The sequence below is a fragment of the Loxodonta africana genome, chromosome 3 (genome assembly GCF_030014295.1).
Source record: "Loxodonta africana isolate mLoxAfr1 chromosome 3, mLoxAfr1.hap2, whole genome shotgun sequence".
In the NCBI taxonomy this organism is placed as follows: Eukaryota; Metazoa; Chordata; class Mammalia; order Proboscidea; family Elephantidae; genus Loxodonta; species Loxodonta africana.
This window is the reverse complement of record NC_087344.1, coordinates 145,218,011-145,241,533: the sequence shown is the minus strand read 5'-3', so window position 1 is coordinate 145,241,533 and position 23,523 is coordinate 145,218,011. Positions and strand designations below refer to the sequence as shown.

Below are 23,523 nucleotides of genomic sequence, written 5' to 3'. Positions count from 1 at the left end.
TTTAAAAAAGAAAAAAAAAAAAACCTATAACATATCCACTAGATACAGCAATTCCATGGTAATTGGTGATTTTAGCAAGAGCTATTTTAGGGGTGTAATGGGATCCAGGAGGCAGAGAGTTAATGACTGAATAGGACATAAACCAAAAAAAAAAAAAAAAAAACCAACTGTTAAGTCGATTCCAACCCGTAGCAGCGCCATAGGGTTTCCAAGGCTGTAAATCTCTATAGAAGCAGACTGCCACATCTTGAAAATATGAGTTCAGACTACTTTAAAGAAGGCTTACAGTGAAAGAGAGGAGTAGCTATATGATGGAAGGAAAAGTTTGTAAGAGATAGGATAGAATTAAACACGATTATATGCTAAAAAGAAAAAGAAGAAAGGGAGAGGTTTGTGGATTAAGACCTCAGACTGAGATCCACAGGATTGCTGCAAATACCTTTAATATACAAACTATATGAATCCTTAAAGATCTAGCTGAAATAACTCCTCTCTGAAGCTTTTCTTGATTGGCTCAGAAGGAAGTTTTTTATTTCTTGCAGCAGCTCATATATCTGTCATCGTACTTAACACATACTGTCTTGAATGGTATGATGCATCATTGTTATTATGAGCCAGACTGCATGGATTTGATTTCTGGCTTTCACCACTTAATTAGCTGTATGACTTTGGGCAAATTACTTATTTTCTCTGCACTCAGTTTCATTGTCTATAACATGAGGATGATAGTGATAGTAGCTACATATTGTTAAGAAGATTAATGTCTGTAAAACTCAGGGGCAGATTATCTAATAGGCAAGGTAAGCATGGTGTTTCCCTTGCTTACTACATCATCTGTAATGAACAATTTCACATTTTTTCACCACATCAGAGATTCTGCTTCTAGGTATGGCTGGCATCTCTCCCAATCCCACAGCACCTTCCTACAGAATAAAGCCCCTTTTCAAATTTACAGCGCCTGACAGTAATCTGCCCCGGTAAAGCTCCTAGAACATGGGTTTTTCTCCTTCTAAATTGTTAGGTCCTTTAGAATGGGAGCCTACACTTTGTATCACTTAACATATACAGTATAGTCCTTGCACATAATAGTTCAGAATTTGACTTTTGAAGGAAGTTGTCGAATTATGGAGTATACTATGCATTTGCAAGTTAGCCATTGGTTGTAAGAATCCAGTTGAGAATCACTGTGTCTACACATATCTTCTTCCCTACCATGATACTGAGACCTGAGTAGAGGGCCAGATGACACACAGATGCACAGTACTGAACTTTGTTAATTTTAACCAGGAAAACTTGGGCAAGGGTGTGGGATAAGAAGAGTGAGAGAACTACATTGTGGAAGTGGGAGACAGTAGTCAATAAAACATTCTGTTATGAATGTTAGCATACTATTTAGGTCAAAAAAGCTCTTAATGGGAGTTACAACTATCCCCTGGGGTAGTCAAGATTAATCACCATCCAAGCAGTGTCATTCATTTTTTTGAGCAACACCAAATCAGGGTAGCTTCTGTTACTGGAATTTTAGTGAGTGGAAGAAAGTAGGGTAAACAGGATAATTTGGATATTTGGGAAAGGATATGCCTGAATTGACTAAGGGGCTAAGAATTAGGGGTAAGGAAGAAGAAAAAATAGATTAAATTTCTGTTGAAGGGCAGTATACTTCCCATTGACTTATTTTGTCTTAGCCTTTTACGTTTATTTTGGGTGTTAGGGAATTCCTCACTAGGGGAATCTCTGGAGCAGGAGTGCAGGACAGCAGTTATTGGTCATGTCTCCTGATGTGTGGTACTAAGGATTCTGAGGTCTCATTAAGAGTTTAATGGACAAGTACTGGTACAACAACAGATACATAGACCAATGGAACAGAATTGAGAATCCAGACATAAATCCATCCACATATGAGCAGCTGATATTTGACAAAGGCCCCAAAACAGTTAAATGGGGAAAAGACAGTCTTTTTAACAAATGGTGCTGGCATAACTGGATATCCATCTGCAAAAAAATGAAACAAGACCCATACCTCACTCCATGCACAAAAACTAACTCAAAATGGATCAAAGACCTAAACATAAAATCTGAGACAATAAAGATCATGGAAGAAAAAATAGGGACAACAGTAGGAGCCCTAATACATGGCATAAACAGTATATAAAACATTATAAAGAATGTAGAAGAAAAACTAGATAACTGGGAGCTCCTAAAAATCAAACACCTATGCTCATCCAAAGACTTCACCAAAAGAGTAAAAAGACTACCTACAGACTGGGAAAAAGTTTTTAGCTATGACATTTCTGATCAGCACCTGATCTCTAAAATCTGCATGATACTGCAAAAAAAACTCAACTACAAAAAGACAAATAACCCAATTAAAAAATGGGCAAAAGATATGAATAGACATTTCACTAAAGAAGACATTCAGGTGGCTAACAGATACATGAGGAAATGTTCACGATCATTAGCCATTAGAGAAATGCAGATCAAAACTACAGTGAGATTTCCCCTCACTCCAACAAGGCTGGCATTAATCCAAAAAACACAGAATAATAAGTGTTGGAGAGGCTGTGGAGAGATTGGAACACTTCTACACTGCTGGTGGGAATGTGAAATGGTACAAACCACTTTGGAAATCAATTTGGTGGTTCCTTAAAAAGCTAGAAATAGAACTACCATACAATCCAGCAATCCCACTCCTTGGAATATATCCTAGAGAAATAACAGCCTTTACACGAACAGATATATGCACACCCATGTTTATTGCAGCACTGTTTACAATAGCAAAAAGATGGAAGCAACCAAGGTGCCCATCAACGGATGAATGGATAAATTATGGTATAGTCACACAATGGAATACTATGTATTGATAAAGAACAGTGATGAATCTGTGAAACATTTCATAATATGGAGGAACCTGGAAGGCATTATGCTGAGTGAAATTAGTTGCAAAAGGACAAATATTGTATAAGACCACTATTATAAGAATTTGAGAAATAGTTTAAACCGAGAAGAAAACATTCTTTCGTGGTTATGAGAGGGGGAGGGAGGGAGGATGGAGAGGGGTATTCACGAATTAGATAGTAGATAAGAACTACTTTAGGTGAAGGGAAAGACAGCACACAATACAGGGGAGGTCAGCACAATTGGACTAAACCAAAAGCAAAGGAGTTTCCTGAATAAACTGAATGCTTCGAAGGCCAGCGTAGCAGGGGCAGGAGTCTGGGAACCATGGTTTCAGGGGACATCTAAGTCAATTGGCATAATAAAATCTATTAAGAAAACATTCTTAAATGCTAGCAAGCAGCCACCTAAGATGCATCAATTGGTCTCAACCCACCTGGATCAAAGGAGAATGAAGAACACCAAGAACACAAGGTGATTATGAGCCCAAGAGTCAGAAAGGGCCACATGAACTGGCGACTACATCATCCTGAGACGAGAAGAACTAGATGGTGCCTGGCTACAACTGATGACTGCCCTGACAGGGAACACAACAGAGAACCCCTGAGGGAGCAGGAGAGCAGTGGGATGCAGACCCCAAATTCTTATAAGACCAGACTTAATGATCTGATTGAGACTGGAAGGACCCCAGTGGTCATGGCCCCCAGACCTTCTGTTGCCCCAGGACAGGAACCATTCCCGAAGCCAACTCTTCAGACATGGATTGGACTGGACGATGGGTTGGAGAGGTATGCTGGTGAGGAGCGAGCTTCTTGGATCAGGTGGACACTTGAGACTGTTGGCATCTCCTGCCTGCAGGGAAGATGAGAGGGTGGAGGGGGTTGGAAGCTGGCAAAATGGACACGAAAAGAGAGAGTGGAGGGAGAGAGCGGGCTGTCTCATTAAAAAGTAATTGGGGATGTGTAGCAAGGTGTATATGGGTTTTTGTGTGAGCGACTGACTTGATTTGTAAACTTTCACTTAAAGCACAATAAAAATTATTAAAAAAATCTTTATATGAACTGTTCTTTTTTAATTATATTTTCTATCCAGTGTAGTTATAGTAAACACTTGGAAGTGTTTGACATGTCAGTTGCTGTATCTCTGCCTTCAGTTTTCTATTTCTCTGTTTTTGTCACAGGCATCCTGATTTTCAGCTGCTGAAAGAAGGACAAAGGTATGGTTGAATCAGTATCACTTACCTTCTATATATTCATGTTAGTAAAAACATTAGGAGTAAACCAGGTGATATGAGCTCTTGAACTTCCTGTGCTAATGCATTATGTAAGTATCCCATTCTAATCCACACAAAGAAATATTTGGCCTGTTTAGGTTTTTCTTTTGTGATGGTAAGATGATGTGTTTGATTTGTATGATTTATTGTACAGCTGTTCCTACTGAGGATGTCTAATTGAACCTGTTGAAATATGACACAAATATAGCTTCCATTTGAGATACTGTGGTTCTTTGTCAACTGGATTGTACCAATTACATTTGTTGAAAGGTTTTTAGATCTTATTTTATAGGATTTTAAGACATTATCGTATCAGTTATTTAATTATCTGAAAGAGCATCTAAAGCATTAATAGAAATTCTAAATTGTGATTTTTTTTTTTTTCCCCTAAAACTCTCCTCAAGGTTTTGCATGCCCAGCTATAGCCATCTTTCAAAACATGTCTTTTCACTGCCAGAATAAAATTCCCTGGTTGTTAGTCACCACCTTTATTACATGGAATTGAGCACAAGTGAGAGAGATTTATTTATTGATTTGTATCTTTAATTTATAGATTCAAATAATATAGAAAAACGTAACTGCCTTAGAATTCCACCTCTAATATAAAGTATGAAATACATGAAAATTGAATTGTTCTAATTTTTATGAAATTATACTTACTTTTCTTCTGATCTAAGCGTCAGTCCCACAGCTATGTCGGCTAGATTCTAACTTAAAAAAATATTTAATATTGAACAGGCTTGTCATCCTTTCTCCATTTCCATTCACAACCTGGAGCCCTGGTGGCGCAGTAATTAAGAGCTTGGCTGCTAACCAAAATGTCAGCAGTATGAACCCACCAGCCGCTACTTGGAAACTCTACGGTGCAGTTCTCCTCTGTCCTGTAGGGTTGCTATGAGTTGGAATCAACTCGACGGCAATGGTTTTTTTTTTTTTTTTAATGCACAACCTTGTTTTCAGCCCTTTTTTTTTTTAATTTGTATTTTCCCTGCAGCGTGTTTCTTGACCCAGAATTCTTCTCATCCTATCTTTTATCTGAATGTGGTTTTGTCTGAGGGCAGTTGCTCCGCCTGTCCTTGTTTGTGTCAAGTTTGTATTGGCAAAGCTTCTTTGTGCCTTCACTATTTTCGTAGTTCTAATCTTTTTCAACCCTACCCAGAAAATGGAAGGAACACAGTCCAAAGGAAAGCTGTTGTCTTTTATTGTTCTTATTCTGTTATAATCGTGGGTTTTCACACTTAAATATCTTTCATTAATAATTGTTGATTTGCCAACTTTATTTTACTCTATGACTTTCTTTGTTCTTTACTCTGTCTCTGAAATCTTCCGTATGACCAAAACCAAAAACCAAACCTGTTGCTGTAAGTTGATTCCGACTCATAGCGACCCTATAGAACAGAGTAGAACTGCCGCATGGGGTTTCCAAGGAGTGGCTGGTGGATTTGAACTACTGACCTTTTGTTGCCAGCCTCACTCTTAACTGCTGTACCACCAGGGACTGTCAGTGAAAACTGGAAAGTGTTTACCCATCTCTTTTCATGTTTTTATCTTTCTAAGCAGGGATTCTTATATTTTTTAGGAAATCAATGTTAAAATTTTCAAAAGAAAAACTTTTTTAAGAGATTATATACAATAGTCACAGAAAAGGAATAGGCAAAAATCAAAATAATTCAGCAGGATGGAGTTATCAAATATTTCTTTTTTCTTTTTGCTGTACCCCTTTTACAAATTTTAAATAATTAGGAAAAAAGATAAGAGAAGATGATGAAAGGAGAACTATATCAAATATATAATCATTGTAGAGAAATTATAACCTTTTGAAATTTATATATCAAAGCCTATTAACAAGGCTTTGCCTAAGGGATAAAATATCTACCTTGGAAGTTACAAAGTGAAGTACTGTGGGACATTTTGCTTTCTCTTTATAGTTATTTTGTTTATTTTTCCTTCTACAGTGGCCATTCTGGAGAAGAAATACAGTTATGCAGTCAGGCCATTAAAACGTCAGATATTGAAAATCCTGGTCATTCTGAAAAGCAGTATGAATCTCATTCTTCTAGCACTCATAGTGATAGTAGCAGTGATAATGAGCAAGACTTCGTTTCCTCCATTCTTCCAGGAAACAAACCAAATGCAACGAGTGTAAGTCCACAGCTGCACAAAAAAGCCATAATGAAAAAGAAAGCAGATCACAAAGTTAACTCCAAACACAAGGACAAAGAACAGGCAATAGTAGATGTCGCCGAGCAGTTACACAACTGCAGATTGGATAGTCAGGAGAAAGCTGCTGTTTCTGCGCTTCCTTCACAGAATGTAAACACTCAGATTTCTTCAAACAATCTTTTGCAAGAAAGAGTAAAAGCTTCTGAAAATAAATACAGTAGCTCAGGAATAACTCTAGTAGGCATAAGTAAGAAAAGTGCAGAACATTTTAAGAAGAAATTTGCCAAATCAAACCAAGTTTCTAGGTCAGTGTCTAGTTCAGTGCAGGTTTCTCCTGAAGTTGCAAAGACAAACTTACTTAAAGTCCTGAAAGAGACTTTGACTGAGTGGAAGACAGAAGAAACTCTGAGGTTTTTGTATGGTCAGAATTATTCTTCTGTGTGTCAGAAACCCCCTTCAGCCCCTCTGATAGAAGCAGAAGAACTTGATGAAGATGATGTAAACTCTGACCCAGTCGGTCACTCTCTTGCCTTGAGGGAATCTCAGAACAGTTTGGATGAGGCTTTGCCTTTCAGGGGTTCAGATGCAGCCGTTAAACCATTGCCAAGTTATGAGAACTTGAAAAAAGAAACTGAAACATTAAATCTAAGGATCAGGGAGTTTTATAGAGGACAATATGTTTTGAATGAAGAATCCACCAAATCACAAGACTTAGAAGAGGTATGTCCTAATGATAAATTTTTCTATGATGCTAATATACAGAAAACTCATCATGGCAAATCTTGGAGCAGGAAAAACATTGAAGAGATAATTGTTACATTTTCAGGTTACTTTAGTTGTTCTGTCTTCCGGTTTAAAATTCTGCCTCTAGTGTTGGCATTACTGTTTTCCAAATAAGTTGACATTTGCCCCTGGTAAATTTTCATAAACATGTAACATTTTTCTCTAATGTAGAAATAGCCTAGAAAGGTGTGAGGCAAATTTTCCTTTAAGACTTAGTTTTTCGTATGTTAAGTTAACTCTATGAAGAGGCTTGTGCTTTCTTTGTTGGTATGTATTCTTTCAAATTTCTACGTGGAGTGTGTATCTCCCTCCCCGCCCCCATCCTCCCCGATGGCACTATGTGCAGTGGGATAGACTTACTAGTTGAAAAGTAAAATATTCATCTGGGTAACATTTGGGAAACGTGCCCATTTAAAATATTATAGGTGAAAATAATGTGGTAAAGGAGATTTACTGGTAAATGATGGATATAGGAGAGCATGGAAAGAGCACGTTCAGGTAGACTCAGGTATGAATCTTTGCTCTGTCACTTCCTAGCTGTCTGAAAAGTTAAAGTTCCTTGAGTCTGTCTGCTTATTTGTAAATGGGACTATTAATGATTTCCCTTTCAAAGTTGTTACAAGTTTTAAAGATGATTTATGTAAAGCATTTATTACAGTATCTGACATAAAATCAGTAGTCAGTAAATAGTAGTTAAATGGAGAGACTGAATTTATGCAACTAAGATGTGGGGAGGATTTCTTAGTATTTCCTTCACCCATTTTTGGTTGCTGTGGTGTACTGTCTGGAAAATGAAGTCATTTGGCATGAAAAAGAAGTTATAAACGATGATAGCTTCATTATCTGGATTCTCTGGGGTTTGATTTCTGTGGTTGAATGTTTTGGATTTTGATCATGTTGTCTTGTTTTATTATTGTTTTACTGTATGCCAAAAATTGTAGATAAAAAAATTACAGAGATAATTTGAGACCCAGGATGATGCCGTCATCTTCTAGAATGGATTTATATTTGCTTCTGGCCGATGATTTGTAGCAGTCCAAATTACCTCAATCTAATCAGGGATTAAAATGATTTGAAGTTGGGCGTCAGTCCTTGTAAAAGCCAGTCTATTTTCTGTGCATTCTTATTGCCAGAGTTTGGTCCTTCCAGGTCCTGGTCTCAAGACTGGGGGTGTTTGCCAATACTCTCCCTTCTTGGCATGCCTGGAACTTTAATTTTTACTAGAAAAACTCCACTCAGGTTCTCAGTACCTCAGTTGCTTTTTGTGGAATTGGTCAATACTTTCTCTGGAATTACTTCTTCAAGATCTCAGCCCATAGTTTTTCACTGCTGTATTAGCTCTCTGGAGCCCTGTTGGCACAGTGGTTAAGAGTTTGGAATCGACTCAGTGGCACGTAACAACAGCGTATAAATATAAAGGATTGCCCAAACCAAAAACTCATGGCCGTCGAGTAGATTCTGACTCAGCAACCCTATAGGACAGAGTAGAACTGCCCCCATAGGGTTTCTAAGGAGCAGCTGGTGGATTTGAACTGCCAATCTTTTGGTTAGCAGCCAGCTCTTAACCATCTCGTGAAGTCCTTTTGTATACATCTACTCAGTAAAGGAGCATTCCCATTGCCAATTCCAACTCATAGAGACCCTGTAGAATAGAGTAGAACTGTCCCTAGGGTTTCCAAGGCTGCAGATCGCCACATCTTTCTCATGGAGCAGCTATTGAGTTCCAGCTGCTGACCTTTCAGGAGCAGCTGAGAGCTTAACCATTACACCACCAGGGCTCTGGGGGCATTTGTATCCCTATTGTACGTATGGAAAAAACTCACTCTGGAAGAGAGCAAATAACTCAATTTTAAGTTCACAACAGCCTAATAACTGAGCTGATACTAAAACGTTATGATTTTTAAGTCTAGTTCTTTTTCTGCTGTGCCACAATTGTAAACTTTAGGGTTTTAATGTCAATTATTCTTACTTATCAGTGAAGGAATGTGAAATTTTGATTCTCTTTTGTTTAAAAATCTGATTCAGCGTGATCCCACCTTTCCACTGATAGATTCAAGTTCTCAGAACCAGATTAGAAAACGCATCGTACTTGAAAAACTGCGTAAAGTGTAAGTATGTCAGTCACTCCAGTTTTGTAATATTTTTTAAATAATTTGAGATTATGAGTTCATAATATATATGTATGATGCTTGAATTTTGAATGTTTTGAAAAATAATGTGAAAGTTCACGTTGATTTCTTCACCTGAGAATTTAGATTTTTAAGATATCCTGTTAAGGCAACATTGAAAGGAAGGAAGACCAAAAAAAAACAAACCTATTGCCATTGAGTCTATTCCAACTCATAGCAACCCTGTAGGACAGGGTAGAACTGCCCCATAGAGTTTCCAAGGAGCACCTGGCGGATTCAAACTGCTGACCTTTTCTTTAGCAGCCATAGCACTTAACCACTATGCCACCAGGGTTTCCGAAAGGAAGGAAGTTAAGTGTAAAAGACACAGAGGCACGAAATAAAGAGGAAGGTTGAGATTATGGGAGTAGGCAGCCAAACTGCCTCACTCCCACTTAATCCAGTGAAGTCAGGAAAAAATATCACAGTTAGACCCATTTAAATACTGATTTGTGGTAAATGTGTCACATCAGTTTGACATTTGAATGTGACTTTATAAAGTTTTAACGGTCTGTTAAGTCACTCTGCATACATACTCATAGAGCGATTTAACACTCAGCACCGGAGCTTTTGTTCAGCTCTGCTTTTCATTTTAGCTTTCCGTGATGGAAACTGCTGTTCTTGTAATTAGCCCAGTCATAAATGACATTTTAAAATTGCTATTTTGGTTTCTCTTTCAAAAGGTACATGAAAATCTTTTTCCAGAAGTCTGAGGGCTGTCTTATTTTCTTCCTTTTTTTTTAACAGAAAAAAGGGAGAGGTGTTTTTTAATTTGTTGTTTAAGGTGTGCTTATGGAGAAACCTTAATTTTGTAACAGTTTGAGAATAAGAAAAACACATGTTTCCTGGAAGCCAGTATATTTTGAGCAGCCCAGATGTAAAACATGACCAGTGATATAATGGGAGGTGTGATTATTTTACTTTAAAATACATATTTTTAAGCAAAACTTGAAATTGTTTTTGATTGGCTTTGTATCTTGATTTGAACCATTAAAAAGATGAATCAAGAGGAAGAATTTACTCCTCTGATACTTACATTTAGAATAAATATTTAAATTAATATTTATTGAGATATATGCTCAGCTCTTCATATATAACAGATCTGTATTAGTTTTGCCTTTTATCTGGTCCTCATACTTGTAAGGTTGTTTCCATATAAAATTAGCTTAACCCGTAACCCATTGCCTTCGGGTTGATTCCGATTCACAGCGACCCTATCTGGCTCATAGAGAAGATATCAATGCTTTACCTTAGTTTTAAAAATCGGAATGGATTGTCAGTACTAGTGTGCAATTAGTACGTTGGGTTTTATGTGGAAAGAGTTCTCTAGACTTTTAAGTTTAAGCAGTTTACAAAGGCACAGGCCTGTCACTGAAGGACTTCTGTTCCTATTGGGTTTTGGCTACAGCAGCATGCCAAATGCAACCCTGCTAAAAGACCAAATCACTGGCACAAGAACAGAAACCCTGGAGGTGTAGTGGTTAAGAGGTAAGACTGCTAGCCAAGAGGTTGGCAGTTCGAATCTACCAGGTGCTCCTTGGAAATCCTATGGGGCAGGTCTACTCTGTCCTATAGGGTTGCTACAAGTCAGAATTGACGGCAACGGGTTTGGCACAAGAACTGAATTTGAGAAGAAGTGAAATGGCTTAGAGAAAAGGAAGCACTGAAAACAAAACTAATTATGATGGCATAGGACTTTTTTTTTAAATGAAAGCAATTGGCTTTTATTCTTATTATAAAACTAATACGTGGTTATAAAAGTAATTATACTTTTCGATTTATTTAGTTTCTGATTTAAACAAATGAATTGTAACAGGCTTTTTTTTTAGATCATTGGAGAAAATTCAATGTGGGTTGGGTATTAGACAATATTAAGGAGTTATTAATTTAATTAAATACAATAATCTTATTGTAGTTATATAAGAAAATACTTTTGTATTTAGAGATCTTTAAGGGTCAAATGACACTATCAGAAATTTACTTTAAAATATTACTGCAAAAATGAAGGAAGGTAAAATAAAGTAAATGTGACAAAATATTGGGAGATTGAATCTGGGTTTAAATATATGGGATTATTATTACTATTCTCTCTAGAGCATTTTGAGGCTTTAAAAATAAAGCTTTGAAAAAAAAGTAATACGTGCTTACTTGCAGAAGATTTAGGCAATACAAAGTGATATAAAGAAGGAAGTGAAATCACCTGTAATTCCACCCTCAGTGATAATTACTATTAATATTTTGATGTTTATCCCTGTGACATATATATATAATATATGTATATTCATTCCTTTTGGTTCCCTTTGTTATGGGAAAAACCTAGAAGGAAAGAAATACTGTTGCTCTATAATATGTATCATGTACAATAGCATTATATAATAGATACCATTTTATAAAAATGAGAGTACTCTACGTGCATTTTTCACTTAACATTTATCATGAATGCCTTTCCACATTAAAAAATACAGATTTACATTATTGTTTTAAAGGTTTTATTATATTCTATTATATGAGTATGCCATAATTTATTTAACCAACCACCTGTTGTAGACATTTTTTTTCTAATTTTTTTCTACTAAAAACGTTTCTGCAGCAAGCATCTTTTTTATGTTTATCTGATTATTTCCTTAGGATAAATTTTTTTTCATGGTAAAACTGTTCAGTCAGAGAATATCTACCGTATTTAAAATCTTAATATCTATTGTCAAATTGCTCTCTAGAAATGTACCAGCTTTAACATCACCAGCTTGGACTATGTTGGGGGCAGTTCTCTTGGCTTATATTTTCTTTCTCTTGTTCTAATATCTGAAAGTAAAGAGATAAGAAAAACTAGAGACATGACAGTAGCCAAAATAATTTTTTTGTATTTCAGCACTTATTACTCTGTAACTACAAAGGGGAATGTGGAGTTACTATCAGATTTTTCATTATAACTTCTCACCAGTCATAACCTAGCTTAACTGTTTGTTTAAAATCATGACTGCCTCTACCTAAGTGCCCTTGTTAAAACCACAGAAAATTCAGACTTAGACATGACCAAAAAAATGTATCTGTATCATTAAATTATATTTTAAAGGAAATGTAATTTTTTATTTTCAGATTGCCTGGACTTTTGGGACCTCTTCAGATTACATTAGGAGATATTTATACACAACTTAAAAATCTTGTTCGAACTTTCAGGTTAGTTTTAAATATAACAGTTTTCTCCTTGATTATTTTGACTTTATGTAAATGCCTCACAGAATCCATAGATAAACAAAAGCATGAGGAAAGTTAAGTAATTATCTTCACGATCTTAGATCTAAGTACAGTGTTCGATTTTCCTCTCAGCTAAACAACATTGTTTCTTTACTCCATTAAATGTAACCCCTTATTTACTCAAATCTTGACATATTTAGCTTCGGATAGTTCATTTATGGGATAATCTAACATTAAGAAGGAAATATTTTATCAGTGACACGAAGGTGGCTAGTCAGTAACATCTTGGATTTTAGTGGATGAGCAGATACTACATATCCGATGACCAGCACCATGCTGATAGGCGCTGCAGGCAGTACAAAAGAAGCCTGATACCCACACTCAAGGAAGAACTCCCTGCAGAAAATAAGGTGAACACAGTGAACAGTACAAGACAGTAGGTAATTTAATATTGAATTTTGTAGAACAGACTTGAAGCGCTACAGAAATACTAAGAAAGGGAGAATAGAGAACTGATATCACTTAAAGTTGAAATTTTCTAAAACTGTTAAGGAAGAAATAGTCAACCAGGCTAAGACTAGATTCTCTACACCAAGAAGCATAGGGTTATGCTTCTAAATACCGTACTAGTAGAGAGGTACCAAATACGCATTTTGGGGAATGCCAGGCGACCAAATATTTGCCTGTGGCTAAAGCCAGATAAAACCCAGTGCTGTCGAAGCCAGATAGCACCAACATAAAATGAACTTCTGAGGTACAAAAATCAACTCCCCCAAAAGATTAATATTATTATAGTTTATTGTTGCTAATAGTAGTATTCAGATTTTAACAGTTTAAAATTGTAGTACAAGAACTATACATTTGTAATGCCAAATATGCATTCACTTTCAACTAAGATGTTTAAAAAATACTTTTTTGTATGCCACAGAGTAATTCAGGAAAAAATTTTTCAATAAAGTGTTTACTAGAAGGAACTCTATTTAGGATTCATAGCTTAGGCAAATCTCAAAAATCCTTCAACTACTGAAAAGGGTCTTTTTTAAAATTTTGTTTTTAGAAAAGGATCATTTTTAATACTTTATGCTTAAATATTTAGCCTCCATGAGACTCAAAACTGCAGTAGCTGCCTTCTTAAAAATTCTTGTAAACTGTTTGTTGTGAAGTTTGACTGATAAGAACAAAATGTGTTTGGGGTACCCCATTTTTCTCTTAACCGTTTTGTCTAACACTTTGTTATTATATTTTCATTAGAAATTATATTTGTATGATTGCATGTATGTTATTTATATGATTTAGAAAATTTTACTCCTTATGAAATTTTGAGATGACATTCTGCTTTTAATTCATTATAAGATGTGAAGAATTCCCCAATACAGCTTTTTTTTTTAAAGATTTATGGAACTAAATAACTAAAATTTAAATGTATCTCTTAAAGACTGTTTTCTTTAATGTTATGAATCCTGGTACATGATGCAGTTCTACAAAGGTTTGAATTATGACAAAGTAAATCTCTTATTCTGCCTTGTATTATTATTTAAATTTTATTAACATTTTTATTTCCAAGATATAATGTTCTTGAGAAAGTAATCTGCTTAATTAATACCTATTGACTGTCAGTCTATTTTTCTAAATAATTGCAAGTCCTTTCTACTTGTTTTTTATACATAAAATTAATAGTTTTCATAAGGGTCCTCAATTATTGCAGCGTTTTATTCTTTACCTGATGTAGAACAAGCACATAAGGACAGTTTCACTCCATTTCATCCAAAATGTTTGACTATATTTGAAAGTGAATGTTCAAGTAATAACATCTGAATGATGTGTTTGTTCAAATTACTGAGATTCTTACACTAATTAGATATTATGGAAACCTATGCCAGAAATGATGCTTACATTGGCCTAGGCTTTTAGAAGTTTGGACTAACTAAATGCATTGCTTAAATAGAGGATTTGGGCCAAATATCAAGGTCAAAGGTGAACTTCTCTGCCTCTGTATTAGTGATGAAGAAAAAAATACTTGTATTTTAATTGCTCTATCTTATACTTTTCAAAGAGTCATGCAACCAAAAGAGGGGGAAAAAAGGTTTTTTTTGTTCCTTTTTTTTATTTATTGTGCTTTAAGTGAAAGTTCACCGTTAAAGTTAGCTTCTCATACAAAAATTTTTACTCACTAAAAGACCACACCTAATGGTATGATTGCGACTAGAGGAATCCCAGAGACAATGCTCCCCAGAACTTCTGATGGCACAGGACAGGAACCATCCCCGAAGACAAATCATCAGGCATGAAAAGGACTGGTCAGTGGCGGGGAGAGAGATGCTGATGAAGAGTGAGCTAATTAAATCAGGTGGACACGGGAGAGTGTATAGGCAACTCTTGACTGGAGGGGGGATGGGAAGATAGAGAGAGAGGGAAGATGGCAAAATTGGCACGAAACGAGAGACTGTAAGGGCTGACTCAACAGGGGGAGAGCAAGTGGGAGAAGGGAGTAAGATGTATGTAAACCTACATGTGACAGACTGATTGGAATGGTAAATGTTCACTTGAAGCTTAATAAAAATTTAAAAAAAAAATTTTTTTACTCACATTGTTATATGACCCTAGTTGCTTTCCCTGTAATGTGACAGCACACTCCTCCTTTCCACCCTGTATTTCCCACGTGCATTCAACCAGCTTCTGTCCCTCTCTACTTTGCATCTCTCCTCCAGACAGGAGCTGCCTATTTAGTCTCATGTATCTACTTGACCTAAGAAGTACATTTCTCAAGTATCATTTTATGTTTTATAGTCCAGTATAATCTCTATCTGAAAAGTTGGCTTCAGGAATGGTTTTAGTTTTGGGCTAACAGAGAGTCTGAGAGCCATTTCTTCTAGGGTCCCTCCAGTCACAGTCAGGCCATTAAGTCTGGTCTTTTTACTAGAATTTGAGTTCTGTACCCCACTTTTCTCCTGCTCCATTAGGGACTCTCAGTTGTATTCCCTGTCAGGGCAGCCATCTAGTTCTTCTGGTTTCAGGCTGCTGATGTCTCTGGTTTATACGGCCTTTTCTGTCTCCTGGGCTCATATCTTCCTTATGTCTTCGGTGTTCTTTATTCTCCTTTGTTCCAGGTGGGTTGGGACCAACTGATGCATCTTAGGGCTGTTGAAAACCCTGGTGGCATAGTGGTTAAGTGCTACAGCTGTTAACCAAGAGGTTGGCAGTTCAAAGCCACCAGGCGCTCCTTGGAAACTATAGGGCAGTTCTGCTCTGTCCTACAGGGTTGCTACGAGACGGAATCGACTAGACGGTTTGGTTTTTTCGATGGCTACTTGCTAGCTTTTAAGACCCCAGATGCCACTCATCAAAGTGGAATGCAGAACATTTTCTTAATAAACTTTGTCCCCAGCCCCCCAGCCCCCCCCCCCACACACACACCATGCACTACTCTGTCCCTCAAAGTGTTTGGTTGTGTTCAGGAAACTTCTTAGCTTTTGGTTTAGTCCAGTTGTGCTGACTTTGCCTGTACTGTATGTTGTCCTTGCCTTCACCTAAGACAATTCTTTTCTACTGTCTAATAAGTGAATACCCCTTTCCCTCACTCCGCACCCTCAAAACCATCAAAGAATGCTTTCTTATGTGTTTAAACCTTTACTTGAGTTCTTATAATAGTGGTCTCATACAATATTCGTCCTTTTGCCACTGACTGATTTCACTCAGGGTAATACTTTCCAGATTCATCCATGTTACGAGGTGTTTCATGGATTCATCGTTGTTCTTTATCGTTGCATAGTATTCCGTTGTGTGAATATACCATAATTTGTTTATCCATTCATCTGTTGATGAGCACCTAGGTGTTTTCCATCTTTTTGCCATTGTGAACAGTGCTGCAGTGAAGATGGGTATGCGTATATCTATTCGTGAGGACTCTGATTTCTCTAGGATATATTCCAAGAAGTGGGATCGCTGGATTGTATGATACTTCTGTTTCTAGCTTTTTAAAGACGTGCTAAATCGATTTCCAAGGTGGTTGTACTGGTTTACATTCCCAACAGCAGTGTATAACTGTTCCAGCCTCTCCACAACCTCTCCAACATTTATTATTTGGTGTTTTTTGAATTAATGCTAGCCTTGTTGGGGTGAGATGGTATCTCATTGTGGTATTGATTTGCATTTCTCTAATGGCTAATCATTGTGAGCATTTCCGCATGTATCTGTTACCTGCCTGAATGTCTTCTTTGGTGAAGTGCCTGCTTTTATCCTTTGCCCATTTTTTGATTGGATTGTCTTTCTGTTGTTGAGGTTTTGCAGTATCTTGTAGATTTTAAACACTGATCAGATTTGTTGTAGCCAAAAATTTTTTCCCAGTCTGTAGGTAATCTTTTTACTGTTTTGGTGAAATCTTTTGATGAGCATAAGTGTTTGATCTTTAGGAGCTCCCAGTTATCTAGTTTCTCTTCTGGTGTTTCTGCATTGTTGGTAATGTTTTGTATACTGTTTATGCCATGTATTAGGGCTCCTAGCATTGTCTCTATTTTTTCTTCCATGGTCTTTATTGTTTTAGATTTTATGTGTAGGCCTTTGATCCATTTTCAGTTAGTTTTTGTGCATGGTGTGAAGTATGGGTCTTGTTTCATTTTTTTTACAGGCGAATATCTAGTTATGCCAGCACCATTTGTTAAAGAGACTGTCTTTTCCCCAATTAACAGACTTTGGGCCTTTGTCAAATATCAACTGCTCACAGGTGGATGAATTTACATCTGGATTCTCCGTTCTGTTCCATTGTTCTATGTATCTGTTGTTGTACCAGTACCAGGCTGTTTTGACTATTGTGGCGGTATAACAGGTTCTAAAATCGGGTAGTGTGAGGCCTCCCACATTGTTCTTCTTCTTCGGTAATACTTTACTTATCCCGGGCCTCTTCCCTTTCTATATGAAGTTGGTGAATTGTTTCTCCATCTCATTAACAAATGCCATTGGAATTTGGATCAGGATTGCATTGTATCTTTAGATTGCTTTGGGTAAAGTAGACATTTACACAATGCTGAGTCTTCCTATCCATGAGCAAGGTATGTTTTTCCACTTACGTAGGTCTCTCTTGGTTTCTTGCAGTAGTGTCTTGTAGTTTTCTTTGTATAGTTCTTTTACCTCTCTGGTTAGATTTATTCCTAAATATTTTATCTTCTTGGGGACTATTGTAAATGGTATTGGTTTGGTGATTTCCTTTTCGATGTTCTATTTGTTGGTGTAGAGGAATCCAACTGATTTTTGTGTGTTTATCTTGTATCCTGATACTTTGTTGAACTCTTCTATTAGTTACAGTAGTTTCCTTGTGGATTCTTTGGGGTTTTCTGTGTATAATGTCATATCATCTGCAAATAGAGGTATTTTACTTCTTCCTTACCAATTTGGATGCCCTTTATTTCTTTTTCTAGTCTAATTGCTCTGTCCAGGACCTTCAGCACAATGTTGAATAAGAGTGGTGATAAAGGACATCCTTGTCTGGTTCCCATTTTCAAGGGAATGCTTTCAGACTCCATTTAGGGTGATGTTGGCAGTTGGCTTTGTATAAATGCCCTTTATTATGTTGAGGAATTTTCCTTCTATTCCTATTTTGCTGAGAGTTTTTATCATGAATGGGTGGTAGAGTTTGTCAAATGCTTTTTCTGTATCAATTGGTCAGATCATGTGGTTCTTGGCTTTTGTTTTATTCATGTGATGGATTACATGGATTGTTTTTCTAATGTTGAAATACTAACTTGAATCCCACTTGGTCATGGTGATTTATTTTTTGATATGTTGTTGAATTCTATTGGCTAGAATTTTGTTGAGGATTTTTGCGTCTAAGTTCATGAGGGATCCCACTACCACTCCCACTGCCGTCGAGTCAATTCTGACTCATAGTCATGAGGGATATAGGTTTGTAATTTTCTTTTTTTGTGGTGTCTTTACCTGGTTTTGGTGTCAGGGTTACGCTGGCTTCTTAGAATGAGTTTGGCAGTATTCTATCCTTTTCTATGCTCTGCAATACCTTTAGTAGTAGTGGTGTTAACTCTTCTCCAAATGTTTGGTAGAATTCTCCAGTGAAGCTGTCAGGGCCATGGCTTTTCTTTTGTTAGGAGTTTTTTAATTACCTTTTCAATCTCTTCTTTTGTAATAGGTTTATTTAGTTGTTCTACCTCGGTTTGTTTTAGTTTAGGTAGGTAGTGTGTTTCTAGAAATTTGTCCCTTTCCTACAGGTTTTCAAATTTGTTAGAGTACAGTTTTTCATAGCGTTGTGTTATGATTCTTTTAATTTCAATTGGGTCTGTTGTGATATCGCCCATCTCATTTCTTACTTGGGTTATTTGCTTCCTCTCCTGTTTTTCTTTTGTCAGTTTGCCCAGTGTTTTATCAATTTTGTTGATCTTTCCAAAGAAGCAGCTTTTGGTCTTGTTAACTCTTTCAGTTGTTTTTCTATTCTCTATTTCATTTAATTCCACTCTAATTTTTATTATTTGCTTTCTTCTGGTGCCTGAGGGCTTCTTCTGCTGCTCTTTCTATTTGTTCTAGTTGTAGGGTGAAATGTTTTCATTTTGGCCCTTCTTTTTTGGATGTATGCATTTATACTATAAATTGACCTCTGAGCACTGCTTTTGCTGTGTCCCAAAGATTATGGTAGGAAGTGTTTTCATTCTCATTTGATTCTGTGAATTTATTCTGTCTTTAATTTCTTCTGTAATCCAGTAGCTTATGAGCAAGATGTTGTTCAGTTTCCATGTGTTTGATTTTTTTTCCTTGCTTTTTTCTGCTGTTGATTTCTACTTTTATGGCTTTATGATCAGAAAAGATGCTTTGTAATATTTCAGTGCTTTGGATTCTGTTAAGTCTTGCTTTATGGCTTAATATGTGGTCTATTCTGGAGGATGTTTCATGTGCATTGGAAAAGTAAGTATACTTGGTGCTGTTGGTTGAAGTGTTCTCTATATGTCTATGAGCTCAGGTTGGTTGATTGTGGCATTTAGATCTTCCAGGTCTTTATTGAGCTTATTTCTGGATGTTCTGTTCTTCACCGAAAGTGGTGTGTTGAAGTCTCTTACTATTATTGTGGTGCTGTCTCTCCTTTCAATGCTGTTAGAGTTTGTTTTAGGTATTTTGGAGCCCTGTCTTTGCATGCGTAAATATTTATTATGGTTATGTCCTCCTGGTGTATTGACCCTTTAATCATTATATAGTGTCCTTCCTTATAATGTTTGGTAGATTTTTCTTTAAAGTCTATTTTGTCAGAAATTAATATTGCCACTCCTGCTCTTTTTTGATTGTTTTCTTGATGTATTTTTTTCCATCTTTGAGTTTTAGTTTGCTTGTGTCTTTAAGTCAAAGGTGTGTCTCTTGTAGGCAGCATATAGACGGATCATGTTTTTTTAATCCATTCTGCCACTCTGTGTCTCTTTATTGGTACATTTAGTCCATTTATATTCAGTGTAATTATTGATAAGTATGAGTTTATTGCTGTCATTTTGATATCTTTTTTTGTGTGTTGTTGACATTTTCTTTGTTCCACTTAATTTTCTGTGCTGAGTCATTTTTCTTTATGTATTTTCATCTTTTTCATTGTTGTTGATTTCATATTTGCTGAGTCTTTATGTTTTTCTTGTTTTTTATTTTAATATGTAGGATTGTTAGTTTCCTTTGTGGTTACCTTAATATTTACCTCTATTTTTCTAAGTTTAAACCAATCTTTTATTTGTTTATATGATCTTGACTTTCTCTCCATATGAAAAATCTGTGATTACATTTTTTTTTGTCCCTCTTTTTTAATTTAATGTTGTTATCTTTTACATATTGATGTCTTTGTTTCCCTATTTTCAGTGTTTTCACTTTGATTTATTTTTGTGACTTCCCTATCTGGGATGATATCTAGTTGCTCTTTCCTGTGTTCTAGTCTTCAGTTGTTATCTGATGTTATTGCTTTTATAACTGGAAGACTCCCTTTAGTATTTTGTGTAATTTTGATTTGGTTTTTGCAAATTCTCTAAACTTCTGTTTGTCTGTAAATACCCTAATTTTGCCATCATATTTGAGAGACAGTTTTGCTGGGTATATAATTCTTGTCTGGCAGTTTTTTTCTTTCAAGGCTTTATACATGTCATCCCATTACCTTCTCTCCTGCATGATTCCTGCTGAATGGCCCAAGTTTGGTCTTATTGACGCTCCTTTGTAGATGACTTTTCATTTATTCCCACTCTTAAAATTCTCTCTTTATCTTTGGTTTTGGCAACTTTGATTATTATACATCTTGGTGACTTTCTTTGGGGATCTACCTTGTGTGGGGTTCGATGAGCATCTTGGATAGATATCTTCTCATCTTTCACAACATCAGGAAAATTTTCTGCCAACAAATCTTCAACAATTCTCTCTGTATTTTCCATTATCCCTCCTTGTTCTAGTACTCCAGTCACTCATAGGTTATTCCTTTTGACAGAGTCCCACATAATTTTTAGGGTTTCTTCATTTTTTTCATTTTTTTACCTGATTTTTCCTCAAATAAGTTGGTGTCAAGTGCTTTATCTTCAATTTCACTAATTCTGACTTCCATTGCCTCAGTTCTACTCCTATAACTTTCTATCGAGTTACCTAATTCTGAACTTTTATTGTTAATCTTCTGGATTTCTGTTTGTTGTCTATCTGTGCATTCTTGAGCCCATTAAATTTGTCATTATGTTCTTTTATAATTTTCTTAAGTTTCTCTGTTGCTTTATCTTTGTGTCCTTTGACTTGTTCTGGGTTTTGCCTAATCTCCTTCCTGATCTCTTAAGGAGGTCTGTATATTAATCTTTTGTATTCTACCTCCAGTAATTCCAAGAAGTTGTCTTCATCCAGAAGATTTCTTGATTCTGTGTTTTGGGAACTTGCTGAAGCCATTGTGGTCTGCCTTTTTATATGATTTGATATTTCCTGTTGTCTCTGAGCCATCAATAAGTTATTCATTTATTTTGTATTTGCTTACTGCATCCTAGCTTCTTACTTTGTTTTGTTTTGATAAGCTCAAATAGGCCGCTCGAGTGATCTAGCTTGATTATTGGTGTCTTTGAAGCTCTAATGTCCTGTCACCAGGTGGTTAGATCTGTTATTAGGTCTATGAGCCCAGGAGTCCGTTTACTTTTCTTGTATGGATTCAGCGTAGGTGTCCGGGTAGTTGATCACCAAGAGTGTGGTGCAGGCTCTCACCTACAGTCCTAGAAGGGCAGGGGTGATTGGTATAGGCACAGGTATCTGGCTACAGTAGGGGGTCATGTTCTGAGCAAGCCAGGGGGCTGATAGGTGCCCCCGAATGTCTGGGAGGAAAGCATGTCTCTGTTCCCTAGAACACGTAGGAGAGTGGGTTTTGCAACCAGAATGGGCACACAATGCTGTTGGCTGTAAGGAATAGGAGGGAGCAATTTTTCTTGGACCCATGTTGCAGGTGGCTAGGTGGAGCCAGTAGTCCTCAGACCTCTGATGTGGGTAGGTGAAGACCCTGCTTAATAGGTAGAGCAGTGTCAAATGTCACAGACCTGCCACTCCACCGTTTAGCTGATACAGCGAAGTTAGGCTTCAGGTATATACCCTGTTGTACTGTGCTGATGAATACCTATGCTGTTGAAATGGAGCCACCCAGGTCTATGCAGGGGTGAAAGGCATTCAAAGGTCATGGACCTCTTACGCCTGTGCCTAGGCAAAGGAGCTATGCCTGCCCTGAGTTCCCGGTTTAGGGGACCTGGCAGATTATTTTTTCCTGTTTGTTAATTTGTTCCCTCTCCAAGGCCAAGAGAATGGCTCAGGGCGCTTGATGGGTCTTACTTCCGGCCCAGGGGAAGTGGCAGTCACTGAAACCAGCCTAGACTGGTGCAGAGTGGGGAGGGAACAGATAAATGGGAGAAAGGTTTTTCCCAAAGGGGTGTTTTTTAATCCACCTGGTAGGTTAGGCACATGTACTTATCTTTTGCCAATTAAGTGCTGCTGTTCACTGGCTCTGGAGACTTGAGCAGATTCTCCACCACTCGGTTTCTCCTGATGTGGAAAACGTGTTCCGAACGCCACTGCTTGCCTCACTGTGCACAGCCAATCAGGCCTGCAGGGTGCCAGTTCCTGCCGAGTCAGGTCTGGCACTTCTCGCCACTTCTGAACCATCTCTCCTTCCCCCTGCCGCTCAGTCCAATTTCTCAATTTTGCCTTTGATGTTCAGGGCTCCTAAATTGTCATCTATAATTGATTCACTTGACTTTTGGGTCTTTGTTATAAGAGGCACCACTGGAAAGGTCTGACTGCTCTGCCATCTTGGCCCTACCTCCTCAAAAAAAAAAAGTTTTTAACAACGGTCTACACTGATGATAAAGTCTGAATAGATGCACACAATGTGGAAACACTGAAGTCTGGGATTTTTTCAGGATTTATCAGGTAGTGAACATCATACTAACAGAAAGTTTAGCTGAGGAAAAATAAAGACCAGGTGCTGCTCTATGTTTCATTGATTTTTAAAGGACCTGCCATTCAGCCTCTTGTGGACAATGTTTAATCATTCTGAGCAAACTGGTAAATCACTGAAGAGGTATTAGAAATAAGGTCTTGTTTTACTCCAATCTTGAACCACAAATAAGAATTTTGTACTTCATTTTTCTCATATTCATTTAGAAGATGAACTAGCAATTTTCACTGGAGTTTTTTCTTTTTTTTTCAATGGACTGATTTAATTTGACTATAATTTCTAGAACCATTTTTGTATAGACCTAATTGATTGTCTTATTACAGGTATTCTGATATTCTCAGGACTTACTAGAAACCCATAGAAAAGAAATTTTCGGCAGTGCCAAACCTAATCAAAGATAGCAGTTCTCAAATGCGATTGCTGATTGGAATCACCTGAGGAACATTAAAAATATGTTGATACCTAGGTCCACTCCCACACCTCTAAAGGTTCGGATTTAATTGGTCTGACCCATGGCCCTTATGAGTCAGGTTTTTTAATGCTCTCCCGGTGACTTTAATGGGCAGTGAAAGCTGAGAATCCACTGTTCTGCGGCATGATATGACAAAATAGAGATCAGTACC

At 37.0% G+C, this 23,523-nt stretch overlaps 1 protein-coding gene across 8 annotated transcripts in view; it reads left to right on the top strand.

Moving 5' to 3' along the window:
- RPAP2 (RNA polymerase II associated protein 2) overlaps positions 1 to 23,523 on the top strand; it is a 117,829-nt gene that overhangs the window by 26,636 nt on the left and 67,670 nt on the right. For 5 of the 8 annotated variants that reach the window (XM_010598109.3, XM_064282276.1, XM_064282275.1 and 2 more), the window contains exons 7-10: positions 4,076 to 4,111; positions 6,124 to 7,051; positions 9,140 to 9,222; positions 12,379 to 12,459. In XM_010598109.3, the coding sequence (XP_010596411.2) occupies positions 4,076 to 4,111; positions 6,124 to 7,051; positions 9,140 to 9,222; positions 12,379 to 12,459 (1,128 nt within the window). Of the gene's footprint in view, positions 1 to 4,075; positions 4,112 to 6,123; positions 7,052 to 9,139; positions 9,223 to 12,378; positions 12,460 to 14,654; positions 15,814 to 23,523 lie in introns of those variants that run through there. The other 3 variants (XM_064282280.1, XM_064282279.1, XM_023558413.2) reach the window with 3 other exon arrangements.